Source organism: Vicia villosa, linkage group LG2, assembly GCF_029867415.1.
Source record: "Vicia villosa cultivar HV-30 ecotype Madison, WI linkage group LG2, Vvil1.0, whole genome shotgun sequence".
NCBI classification, from domain to species: domain Eukaryota; kingdom Viridiplantae; phylum Streptophyta; class Magnoliopsida; order Fabales; family Fabaceae; genus Vicia; species Vicia villosa.
In genome coordinates, this window is record NC_081181.1 from 215957055 (window position 1) to 215969562 (window position 12508).

General features: G+C 34.3%; 2 protein-coding genes across 2 annotated transcripts; both read left to right on the top strand.

Annotated features, from left to right (window-relative positions):
* Positions 1-1137: 1137 nt before the first annotated feature.
* On the top strand, positions 1138-1503 carry LOC131651310 (E3 ubiquitin-protein ligase RING1-like). Its single transcript, XM_058920976.1, has one exon. It carries the CDS (start codon positions 1138-1140, stop codon positions 1501-1503), a length of 366 nt encoding a protein of 121 aa, XP_058776959.1.
* A 6130-nt stretch (positions 1504-7633) lies between these two features.
* LOC131651311 (probable E3 ubiquitin-protein ligase ZFP1) lies at positions 7634-8347 on the top strand. Its single transcript, XM_058920977.1, has one exon. The coding sequence runs from the start codon at positions 7634-7636 to the stop codon at positions 8345-8347; it is 714 nt and encodes a 237-aa protein (XP_058776960.1).
* Positions 8348-12508: the final 4161 nt, after the last annotated feature.

A 12508-nucleotide genomic window follows, 5' to 3' on the forward strand; every position in this document is an offset into this window, starting at 1 on the left:
GAAGCCTTGTAATAGTCTAGGGCCTTTATTTCGTTTTGTCTATTACTGTATATAATTGTTAGTAATTAGGGTGTGCATGGAAAGACTAACAAATTGGACATAGCTAATTTCAAAAGATAAATAAACTGAAAACAACACACTTCTCACACATACACCTCTAGGGTAATCTCTCTTGTTACCTTACGATTACAATAGTCATGTCCCTCATACGTAGGGATATCTTAGCAAATGAGGCTCATAAATAAATCATCATCGTCCCTTTGACACAAAAAGATCATAGTCCCTCAATGATCATTCGAGTTGCCTTCGGAAAAACGATCTTGTCCCTTGACGACCCTACAAAATGATGATAGTCCCTTCGAGAATGCCAAGATATCCTTACAAATGTTGCCTTCGATGACTATTCGATGACCCTGCGCCTGTCCCTTCACATCCAATAGATAGGATTTCCTACCGACTAATGACATGGATAATACTATCTCCAAAGGAAACAGAAGAGAATAGGAAAGACCAATACTTAGTGGGTAGATTCTCCTAATTGCTTGCTCACACGCAAAATTCTTTTCACACCTCACGCTTTCAAAAAAATACTTTCAAACGCTTTATCAACACTCTTGAAGACTGATACAAGAGTTATCATAAAGAAAACTGCCTTACTATTGGCACTCCCAAATATTTTTCAAAAGCACACACACAAATCAAACAAAGTGAGCTAAGCAATTAAGAGCCCATGGATAACCATGAATACAAAGGGTGTTATCACATTCCCTTTGTATAACCTACCCCCCGAACTCAAAATCTTTTAAAGGTCTTTCCTGTTCTTTATACCTTTCCTAAATTGGATAAAATAAAAGTCGGTGGCGACTCTTGCTAACCGCAAAATGTTTTGCAAAAAACAACAAAATGTCAGTTCTCCCACCGTATTACAGGAACCATGAGCTCCTGTTAGTCATCTAAGATGTCATCTATTTGCCTACGGGTCAACCCGAGAGGAGCGGAGACAGAAGGGTGGTGAGGTATCGTCTGACAGTAGTCGAACTACCGCATGACGCGCTCCAGAATATATGGAACAGTGATGGTCGAACTGCATGCCAACCATCCAGAAAATAGTGCGATGTCATCAAACGAGAGCGTCTCATGGTGAGCAGCATAGACGTTGTAGTGGATCATAGAGATGCGATTATTCCCGTGGTTCTAAATATTTTTGTTGACGTGTATCCATCTGAAGAAAGAAGAAATCAAGAGATTATAGAAGAGTCTATGCAATTTGTCAAAATGATTCCTGCATCTAATGAAGCTATCTTATCTTTAAAAAGCTACTCACTTCCTCAAAATTGTTCAATATGCATGGAGAAATTTCATGATGATTTAAAAGAAGATGATAGTGATGACGTGAAGGTTTCAACAATGGCATGTGGTCATATATTTCACTATAATTGCATTGTGCAATGGCTACAAACAAGTCATGTATGTCCCTTGTGCCGCTATGCTATGCCTACTTGAAGATCAAATTTACTCTTTTTAGTTAATATATTTTCATGTAATTTTATATTTCTTATTTGGTTACCCGAGATCAATTGTTATAATTTGTGTTGAAGTTTTTATCACTTTACATTAAGTTGTTTATTTTTTTTTACGTCTTAATACATTTTGTTTTAAAATTCATGTAATGCCCGATGGTTGAAATTCTATACATGTTTTAATTTAAAGCATTTCAAAGAGTATGATTCACAATTTTAAATAGCTACTTCTGCCAGAGTATTAAAGCTAATGGCGGTCAAATGTTATAGAGTTACCACATTACTGTTATAAAGAGCCTTTAATGAATACCAAAGAAAAACCTCATCAAATGTGAAGTTTTCTAACTTTCAGTATTGTGTCAATTTTAAAATAAAGCATATCACTTCTGTCAAAAAAAATAAAATAATAAAGCATATCACTTCAAATTTTAAACACAATTATTTACCTATATCAATTTTGATCATTCACTAACACTCACAATAGACATCAACATTCAAGGTCACAAAAATATTATGTAATTGATTCCTACCTATTGAAAAACCTCATCATGAATTATGTATATCAATTAAAAAAATTGAATTCCTCTCGAAGATCATCTCAGTGGAAATATAAACTATATGGAGCATTTCAAAGTCAAGCCACATTATAAATAGGAGACTTATGCTAAGTTATGATCACAAAATTAATTTGCCTATTTAATTATGCATACTTTTCTCCTTACCTTGACATCAGAGAAGGGTTTTAGGATTGACACAATTTAGATGACATGTTACACCAGAACATTAGCACAGGCTGTTTTTAAATCTTGACAAACTTAATTTGATTATGCGATATCTCTGTTTGGTACAATATTTCTCTTTTAGAAATGGGCAAAAGGTACTATATTTCTATTTCAAAAATGGCCAAAATTTGTTCTTTAATATAGGTTAAAATAAAAATATAGAAAATGGACTCCAAAGTAAAGATAAGGGACCAAAAATAGTATTTAGCCTTGATTAATTATCCATTGTAAAAATATAGGCGATGTTTTTCCTTCCCTGCATTTTCTTCCAACTTGGTGCCTGCAACAATGTCTTCTCCACACTCTTCTTTGAATATCGCTCTTTCTAAACGAGGGAGCCCCATAAAGCGAGGAGTTATTAGGTCCGACTATCTTCTATATATCTAACCGTATAATTTATGGGTAAGTTCTCCCATGAAATACAAAGTTATCTCGTGATACATTAAATGGTGTAGAAATCATCCCAATAGTTGAAAAATTCATAAGATATTGTATCCGGGAAAGGCGTTGCAGAACTCCCCCTCTCTTTGTCTCCATTTCCTTGGTGTGGTTTAATTGGTTGTGATCGTGCATCATTCCACTTAGGGAGCTCCTTAAGGGATTCTTCAGACAACCCATTTTTCTACTTTTATACTATAAATCTTCAATTAAAGATTCTTTGGAATTTTCTATGAAGGTTAAAGATAGAATGGATTCATCAAATTTTGATTCCCACAGACAACGCCAAAATGATAAACATGGTATCGATAAAGTTGACAAATGAGATGGTGAACCAGGACCGGTTGGAAATTTTTTGCAATGGATTATATAATTTGATACTCCAATTTTGTTAGAGTATTTAGAGTTAGAATAATATGTACTTGAATATGAGACCTTTATTAGAATTTTTTATGGTGTGATTTTAGAATTTGGATCCCTTAGAACCTTCTCTTTAGGGGTACATATCAAAATAATACATCATATACATCATCCAAATAGTTATATGTCATATACATAATCAAAAGAAAGTACATCAATGTAAAAAAAATATATCTATCAAAATAATCAGCACAAATGCTACTGTATATGCTAGACAACATCTACATCCTCTCATCGGCCTCGAGCGCCTCATATACGTCTACCACCTCATCTGCCGGTTCCTCTGCCTGTACCGTTAACTATCCCATCTGTCCTAGCGTGATGTCTGTTGTACACCAGTGCCCCCCTGTGACACACTCATAATGTCATCCAGTATACGCTTGACACCAGATCCCTTAGGGAAGAAACCTCCCTCAATGTCGGCTCGCCCTATCTCAACTATATGACAACAGCAAGGAAGCACATCCTGAGTCTGGTCCGTATGAGACTGCTACTCCTGTAATATCTCCTGATAAGTTAGTCTGGGTGGTGATCCCGCTGTAGTGGGGACCGTGTAGGGGTGTGAGACAGTGAAGAACCAAGTTATGTACCCATCGGTGCAGCTCCAGTCTCTTTCTGCTTTGGTCACCCGAGACATGTATGGAACCATGTGTTGTTGATAGTCAGCAAAGATGTCATCTATCTGCCTACGGGTTAACTTGATAGGAGGGGAGACAGAAGGGTGGCGAGGTATCGTCTGACAGTAGCCGAACTTCCGCATGACACACTCCAGAAGATATGGTACAGTGATGGTCGAACTGCATACCAACCATCCAGAAAATAGTGCGATGTCATCAAATGGGCGCGTCTCACATTGAGCAGCGTAGACTTCGTAGTGGATGTTCTGGGAAACCATGTGATCTAGGTAGACTCTGTAAGGATCCACCGCCCGGTTCCCTCTCATGGATACGAAGGGTCTCAAATAGGTGTACACCAGCGTTGTTTCCCCTGAGTTGTACTCATGGATCCGTGCGGGATCCAAAAAGTACCTGGGGTAAGCGACATCCATATACGTGTGAGCGACATCCTAACGCATCAGTATTTCTCCAAATCAAGAAGGAAAACCTCATGTGAGCGCCGCGGGTCTTATCCACATCCTTAAGTGCATGGAGTAGATCAGCCCCAAGCTCCTCAACCAGAAGCTCTTTTGCTTCCTCCTTCGTCATCCTACCGTGACGGATGAGGGCACCCCTGATAGGTATTTGCAATAGGCATGAGATGCCGTCCAAGGTAATAGTAATCTCACCATGAGGTAGATGAAAGGAGGACGTCCCAAGATGCTATCTATCTGCAAATGCCATGAGAATTTAGTTGTGGATCGTGGAGTACCCGATCTCACATAGGTCCTTCGGGCCAGAGGCTATGAGGACATCTTGGAACCACGCCTTCTAGGCCGACCTATCTTGAAAATTTCCAATGAAAATAATGTTAATAACAAACAATGTTAGAAATAATAAATTTCCAATGAAGAAATAAAGAATTATTCTAAGTAATGTTACCTCTTTATCCCAGACATGTCTGGCGGTATGATCAGTGTACCCTATCAACAGGGACAAATCAGAGGGACCCCCAGGTAACCCTCAGGCGCATCAACATCCTCATACAGTGGGTCAACACCATCAGGAGATGGCACAGGAGAACCAACATCGGCTGGAGGTGGCACAAGAAAAGCAATATTAGTTGGAGGTGGCAGATACATATCTTGATGATGTCTACGGGAGGAGGGCGTTTGTGATGTATCCTCACCATCATCCCGACGCCTCCGGGATGAAGAAGTGGAAGTGGACAACGCGTGTGCACTAGGCTGCAGAGTAGTTTGCGGCATAGCCTCAACTATGGCCTCTGCTGGAACAGAGGCATCGGCTACCTCTGACACTATCTGGCTCCGTGCACGTCACACAGATGCATGATGTGCAACTCTCCCATGTATGATTCGATCCGTCCCATCAACCATAATGTTTGCAAGGTATAACAAATACATTTGAATTAGATACAATTAAGTTACAAAAATAAAAGAAAAATAATAATTTTAACTCCGGAAATATACATAAGGAAAGCTTCCGTTGATACAGCTACAAAAGCACCCAACATTCATGACATTTGGGTTTATTTCGGAGCTACATCTATGGAACTACCCTAACGTTTAATTGTTCCGTAGATGCACCTACAGAATGTTCTACAACGTCTAAAATGCAACAATGACGTTTGTTACTGTTCAAAACCTTGAAAACCCTATTTTTGAGGCCTTGATCGTCCATTTTACACAATAAACAATACCTAAATTGTCTCTACACTATGTCTAAAACTATCTAATGATTTATACACCTAAAAGTGTATTCTAAATCTATTATGGAAAATACTCAAAAATATCTTAGAAACTCGAAAACTTACCGATTATATTGAGCTTTGAACGAGTTGAAGTGTGTTGATAGTTGATGTTAATGTGTCCTGCTGAACTCGAGAGAAAAAAAAACAAGTTTGGTGGAAGAACGATATTTGAGGTTGAGAGAGTTTGAGAAAGTTTGGAAATGAAAAGTTTTAAGAATGAGGGAGGAGAAGAGTTTGACGTGAGTTTCATATCAAATGGTTTCGGAGGTACATAACTGAAAACATTTCGTAGATGTACCTACGGAACAAATCAACATTGAATTACAAAAATGTGTGTATGAAGATACACCTCCAAAAACAGGAGATATTTTTAGAAATGCCATGGTGCCTAAGAACCCAAAGGAATGGGACAAGGGGTTCTCTACCTGATATCCATTTGCCTTGACTCTTCTATCAAAATTTCTTTGCCAAGCATTTAGGCCTTTGGATCAATTTCTTTGTTGGGCTTTTATAGGGTGGGCATCGACCCATAGTAGAACACTTCTTTTGCAAAGGACTAGATGAGACTATTGTTTTGGGAGGTAGATTTGAAACGATGGAAATAACAACAGGGGTTGACGAGGCTCTAATAAAGGGAGGTTTGGTCCTAGTAAAAGAATACTCAACCCCAACAAAACTTTATTTGAGGAAGCGACATTTTTCTTATTGAGTTTTCTATAGACGTTCTCATGTGACATTGTATGCATTTTAAAGAAAGAATTAGTAAAGAGAAAAATTTTAAATAAAAGTAACCTAAACTTCACATGAATAGGCATCATTGACTAGATAGTTAAAAATCACCGGATAAAACTTAAAGACCAATTTAAAATTTATAATGACATCCATCACTATAAAAAAAACAGTTGAAAATAAAAATAATAAAAAGTATAGTAATTTAAAATATGTAACCTTATTATTAAAAAATCTATAATTAATTATTTAAATTCAATACATAAAAATAGGCTAAAACATATCTTTTATCCTTTTCACTTTACACATATATAACGTTTGACAATTTTAAAGTTTTATAAGAATAGTAAATATGTTTTAAAAAATTATTTCATATCATATGTTAAAGGCTTATTTTTAAATTTGGGTTAATTTTTTTAAGTATAATACTGTCTTTAAATATATTTAAAGACATATTTGATATTGATGTTTTTAAATAATAAATCTTATTAATATTTAAGTAGATTAGAAAACTAGTATAATATCTAGATCATGCTCTATTTTAATATATAAATGATATTTTATAAAATTTGATTTGACATGATATTATATTTTAATTTTTCTATAATAATCCATTAATATAGTTAAAATACTGAAAAAGTTCTTAAATTTATTGCAGAAATTAATATAATGATATTATAAGGCTAGATGAATTTTTTATGTTTATTTTATAATATATTTTGTTTTTCTAAATAGACATTTAAAAACGTCTTAGCCTTTCACTAAAAACAATTAATCTAAAAAAGTATAAAATTTAAAAATAATTATATCAAATATATTTTATAATGTTTATAATTTAACAACATATACAAACACAATGCATAATTCATCTTAGAAAATATCTTTATATGGTTTAAATACATATAGTTCTATTTATTAATAAATTTCTTAATAAATCCTCTTAATTATTTAATGAGTGAAAAGATAATATAAGAATAGATAAAGTATATTTATTAATAATTTTCTTAATAAATCCTCTTAATAGCATACACACACGTGGCACTGTGATAAGATAATGATGGGATAATACAGTTTTATTTATTTAGTAGTGTTCTTGTTATATTGTTTTCAAATGTACACAATCTTTTTTTTACACTTATAAAATCAGAATATCTAATCCGATTTGTTTCAATTCTTTCATTAAAGCTTAACCCTATCTCTAGTTTGATGATCTATTTAAAAGATTTGTGAACATAATCTTATATATCATTATCATTATTCTTAAACTTTATATCTTCTTCACACCTTTTATACCTATAAATATAGTTTAGAGGTTTCAATTATTAATAGTTCAAATCAAAATATCAACACATATTTGTGAAGATAGAGTTGGCTACTATGGCTGAAGAAAGAGTTGAATTCACTCTTAATGTTTCTAAAGGTCAATCAAGGAATCGACAAAACCTAAAACCCACATACTCATTAGATATCTTTAAGTTAGATATATCGGCTATACTTCGAAATCATTCAAACCCTTCAAGCCCGATTTTGAATGTATCAACCATGTTTGAAAAATCAATATTCATAAATTGCGAACACTTCTTCGCACAGAACCACCATATGCTATGGTTTTACCTACATAGAATCACCTTGCCATTCCCTTATTTCACTTTTGAAAATCTTTCTCAAATAATAAGAAATCTAATACATCAAGTCAAACGATTATTTGATATCTCTGATCATTTTATTGGAGTTGCAGAACCAATGAATAATGATCATAGAGATGCGATTATTCCCATGGTTCTAAATATTTTTGTTGATGTGTATCCATCTGAAGAAAGAAGAAATCAAGAGATTATAGAAGAATCTATGCAATTTATTAAAATGATTCCTGCATCTAATGAAGCTATCTTATCTTTAAAAAGTTACTCACTTCCTCAAAATTGTTCCATATGCATGGAGAAATTTCATGATGATTTAAAAGAAGATGATAGTGATGACGTGAAGGTTTCAACAATGACATGTGGTCATATATTTCACTACAATTGCATTGTGCAATGGCTTCAAGCCAGTCATGTATGTCCCTTGTGCCGTTATGCAATGCCTACTTGAAGATCAAATTTAACTTTTTTAGTTAATATATTTTTATGTAATTTTATATTTTTTATTTGGTTACCCGAGATCAATTGTTATAATTTGTGTTGAGGTTTTTATCACTTTACATCAAGTCGTTAATTTTTTTAAGTCTTAATACATTTTATTTTAAAATTCATGTAATGCACAATAATTGAAAATCTATACATGTTTTAATTTGAAGCATTTCAAAGAGTATGATTCACAATTTTAAATAGCTACTTCTGCCAGAGTATTAAAGCTAACGGCAGTCAAATGTTATCGACTTACCACATTACTGTTATAAAGAGCCTGTAATGAATACCAAAGAAAAACCTCATCAAATGTGAAGTTTTCTAACTTTCAGTATTGTGTCAATTTTAAAATAAAGCATATCACTTCAAATTTTAAACACAATTATTTACATGTATCAGTTTTGATCATTCACTAACACTCACAATAGACATCAACATTTAAGGTCACAAAAATATTGTGTAATTGATTCCTACCTATTGAAAAACCTCATCATGAATTATGTATATCAATTAAAAAAGTTGAATTCCTCTCGAAGATCATCTCAGTGAAAATATAAGCTATATGGAGCATTTCAAAGTCAAGCCACATTATAAATAGGAGACTTATCCTAAGTTATGATCACAAAATTAATTTGCCTATTTAATTCTGCATACTCTTCTCCTTACCTTGACATCAGAGAAGGGTTATATGATAGGCATATAAGAAAGCTAAAGCACCACATCAGCATGCAACATAATTAGTGATGTGGACCCAATAGAGCACTTTAAACTACTTCAATGCTATAATGAAACTCCAACGAGTATATGACAGACGTCTTTAAGGGCGTGCAAGACGGTCTACAGCATAGGATCTCAAAATTTTGAAGGTTAACTTATGGTTAAATGGAGCTTCATAAAATATTTGTCAAGTTAAATCGTGATTATATAGGGCCTCTATTTATTTTTGTTCTTGCTAAATTGTGACTAACCTACACAGGACTTCCAAAAACTTGAGATGGCTCTGACACCCTTAGGTGTGTCTTTTTACCATGAACTCTAAAGAGCGTTGCAATTTTGTGGTTCTCTCACCTTCCAAAGAGATCCATCCGACCATGGAACAAATGACTGAGATGTTTGTAAGGTTCACCATAATTCATAATTCAGATAACTCAAATGAGCTAGTTAGTTGATTATGTTAACTAAAATTGATTAGTCTTATTAATTAATTTTTATTAACATAATTAATTGATTTGATCAATTTTTAATTAATTATTTAAATGATTAATTCACGTGTTTATTTGTTAATAGACTTGTATCTTAATTTCTTTATTATATCCCCATTCGACCAAATGTACCCCCATTCCATGGCATTGTAATAATTTTATCGTTATTTCTTTATCTTTGTTTATTGCTTATTGCGGTCGTTAATTCAAGACAAACGATAAAACTAACCCTTTCATAAAAAGATAAAAAAACAACTCGATTCAATGCCGAGTCTTTTCCCAAATAAATTTCAAATCAACTGCAACGTGAAACTTGATCCAATGTCAAGTCTTCTTCGATTCACTCAAACTCTTTCATAATAAACACTTGATCCAACATCAAATTTATTTTCAAAATAATTTTCACAATAAATTGAAATGAAGAAGAGGGTGCTTGGGGTTTAGACCACTTCCCTTCCCGAATACTCGAATATTGTTGTAGGACTCCCTGTTTGAGTATTTGTCTTCAAGGTAAAACATAATAAAGTAAACGAATCTTGATTCGTCTCACACTTCTCATGATATTTTTTTGGATGAAGAAAGGTGCTTGGGATTTAGACCTCTTCCCTTATCAGGTATTTGGATACTGCCGCCAGGCTCCCTGTTTGGATACCTGTCTCTAGATAAAAACAACTCAACTAATCAAACTTGTTTTTCCGCCCTTGCACGAGTTCGAAAACCTTTTCTTCAAGTGAATGTGTCTTAGCCATTTCGATGCGGATGAATAAAAGACTCCAGTCTCCACGAGCGAGCAACAAGTCAAAGTTCAAACGCTCGAAATGTCTAACACATCATTCTGTTAAAAACAACCAACAAATATGTGGTTTTTTTACACGAACTACAGAGCTCTGATTTCCTTATTGCATTATGAGGATACGTAGACACGAAATTGCGAAATCTTGGTGAGCCCAATATTAAAAAATTGAAAAACATTTTTCTTTCTTTCTCTTTCTTGCATAATAAGTAGAAAATCGCAAACTCACACTAACACTCGAACGCACACTTACTAAATGAGTATCGTTGAGTACAATAGATGTGAGGGGTGCTAATACCTTCCTGTCATACCCCAAAAATTGCCCATCATATTTCAAGATATTTTGGTTCAAGCACTGAGGAATAAGCCTGACTACCTGTCTCCTAAACAACAACCCCCACAACTAGGTTTTTGCCTCTCTCCGAGTAAAATCAACTTCTGATACTTCAAGTGGACTTCAAGGTCTCTCATATGCCTCATAGTATCCTCATGCCAAGTTTCAAGCTCTGATTCATAAGATTGCTCAATCAACAGTTCAGATGGTCAACAGTTGACCAGTTTGACCTAAAAGTCAACTATGGTCAAATCACAGTCAAAACTCCTGATTTTTGGTTAATATCAATATTTTAAAGTCACATTCATCATTTTATCAAGGGTTGATCATGATTCATCAAGAAAAGTTCAGAAATCAACAAAACTCAAAGTTTCTAAATTAGGGTTTTTTGACCTAAAAGTCAACTGAACTTTGACCAGCCATAACTTTCACATGGAACATCAGAAATTTCCCAACCAAAGCCTATTTTGAATGAAATTGAATTCTATACAACTTTTTCTCTCTGATGCCAAGGCTAGAAATGCATCATTTGAGATATATGGTCCAAAGGATTATAGGTCCTTTTTGAAAGTCAACCAAAAGCATTTTTTCGTCAAAGCCCATATCATCAAGATAAAATCTCCAAATGGAAAAATGTTCCAAAGTAGCTTGTAGAGGACATCATGAGCTTTCCCAAAAGTCCTACAACTCTTCGATATCTTAAAAATTGAGGGAGATATGCCTTGTCAAAGTTGGACAAATTTGAGTGAAAAATGTGAAGCAAATATGGTTTAAAAAGAGTTTTCTTGCAAATGGGCCCAATCTCTTTTTCTTGAATCTTGATCCTCAAGTTATCCAAGACTTCAAATCCAATTGCCACGAATTTAGAGAATTTATTTTATTTATTATGAATTTTTTATTCATTTAAAAGTGATTAAACTCAAATAAATCAAGCAAAAAATCAAAGATTTGATTTGGCCCTTTATTCCAATCATAATCAATTATCAAATAACATATAATCTCATCAAATTTCGTTCAAGAAGATTGGAAAGAGATAGGTTTCAAAAATAGAAAGATTTGCACTAATTTCCAATCAAATATTCTCACATGCCAATGATTGATTGCTTCCACTACTTTTGACCTAAAAATAGTCCTTATTAATTGCACAACAATATCATAAGTTGGGGGACGAAAAACTGGCCAAGGATTAGGATTCTCACGTTGCCAAAATTTAAAGAAATAAGGAATACTTGCTTCCCTTGTTCGAGGCCAATTGAAGAGCAAACAAGCATTCTATTCTTCTTCTAAGATATCAAAAGGTAAGTTCAGGTAACTAGAAGCACTTAATTACGTGTGGAGTTCATGCACCATGTTCATCACTTTTGATATATTTCAAATTTTGTGTTTCACATCACTTTGAGTTTTAACATGACATGTTTATACGCATGAATTACTGACGTTATTTGGAGCGGATTTGAACCCTTGGGTATGAGCTTGGACGTCAGAATCACAAGATGCCATGGCTAGGGCATTTTTCCTTTTTTGTTCGTATTACACCGTGAAGGCCGTGTTAAGACAAACAAACGCTGCCATTGCATTCGCAGCATGTTAATTAGTGGACATGGGTTGTTTTTGCTCTTGTTAATTTTGATTCTCGCAGGTTTTAATTTTCCCAGAGTTAGCTATGAAATTCATATCAGTAGTCGCAGCAAAAACGTTGGAAATTCGTAGCTAAATCCATGATGAAGATGATAAATAGTAATGGAGACTAACTTGACCACGCGTGGCTGGTTGTGATTCGTTGGTCAGCAATCCTCT

What these genes read in the sequence shown, in the direction of transcription:
- LOC131651310 (XM_058920976.1), top strand. Translation starts at nt 1,138, where the DNA reads ATGGTGAGCAGCATAGACGTTGTAGTGGATCATAGAGATGCGATTATT.
- LOC131651311 (XM_058920977.1), top strand. Translation starts at nt 7,634, where the DNA reads ATGGCTGAAGAAAGAGTTGAATTCACTCTTAATGTTTCTAAAGGTCAA.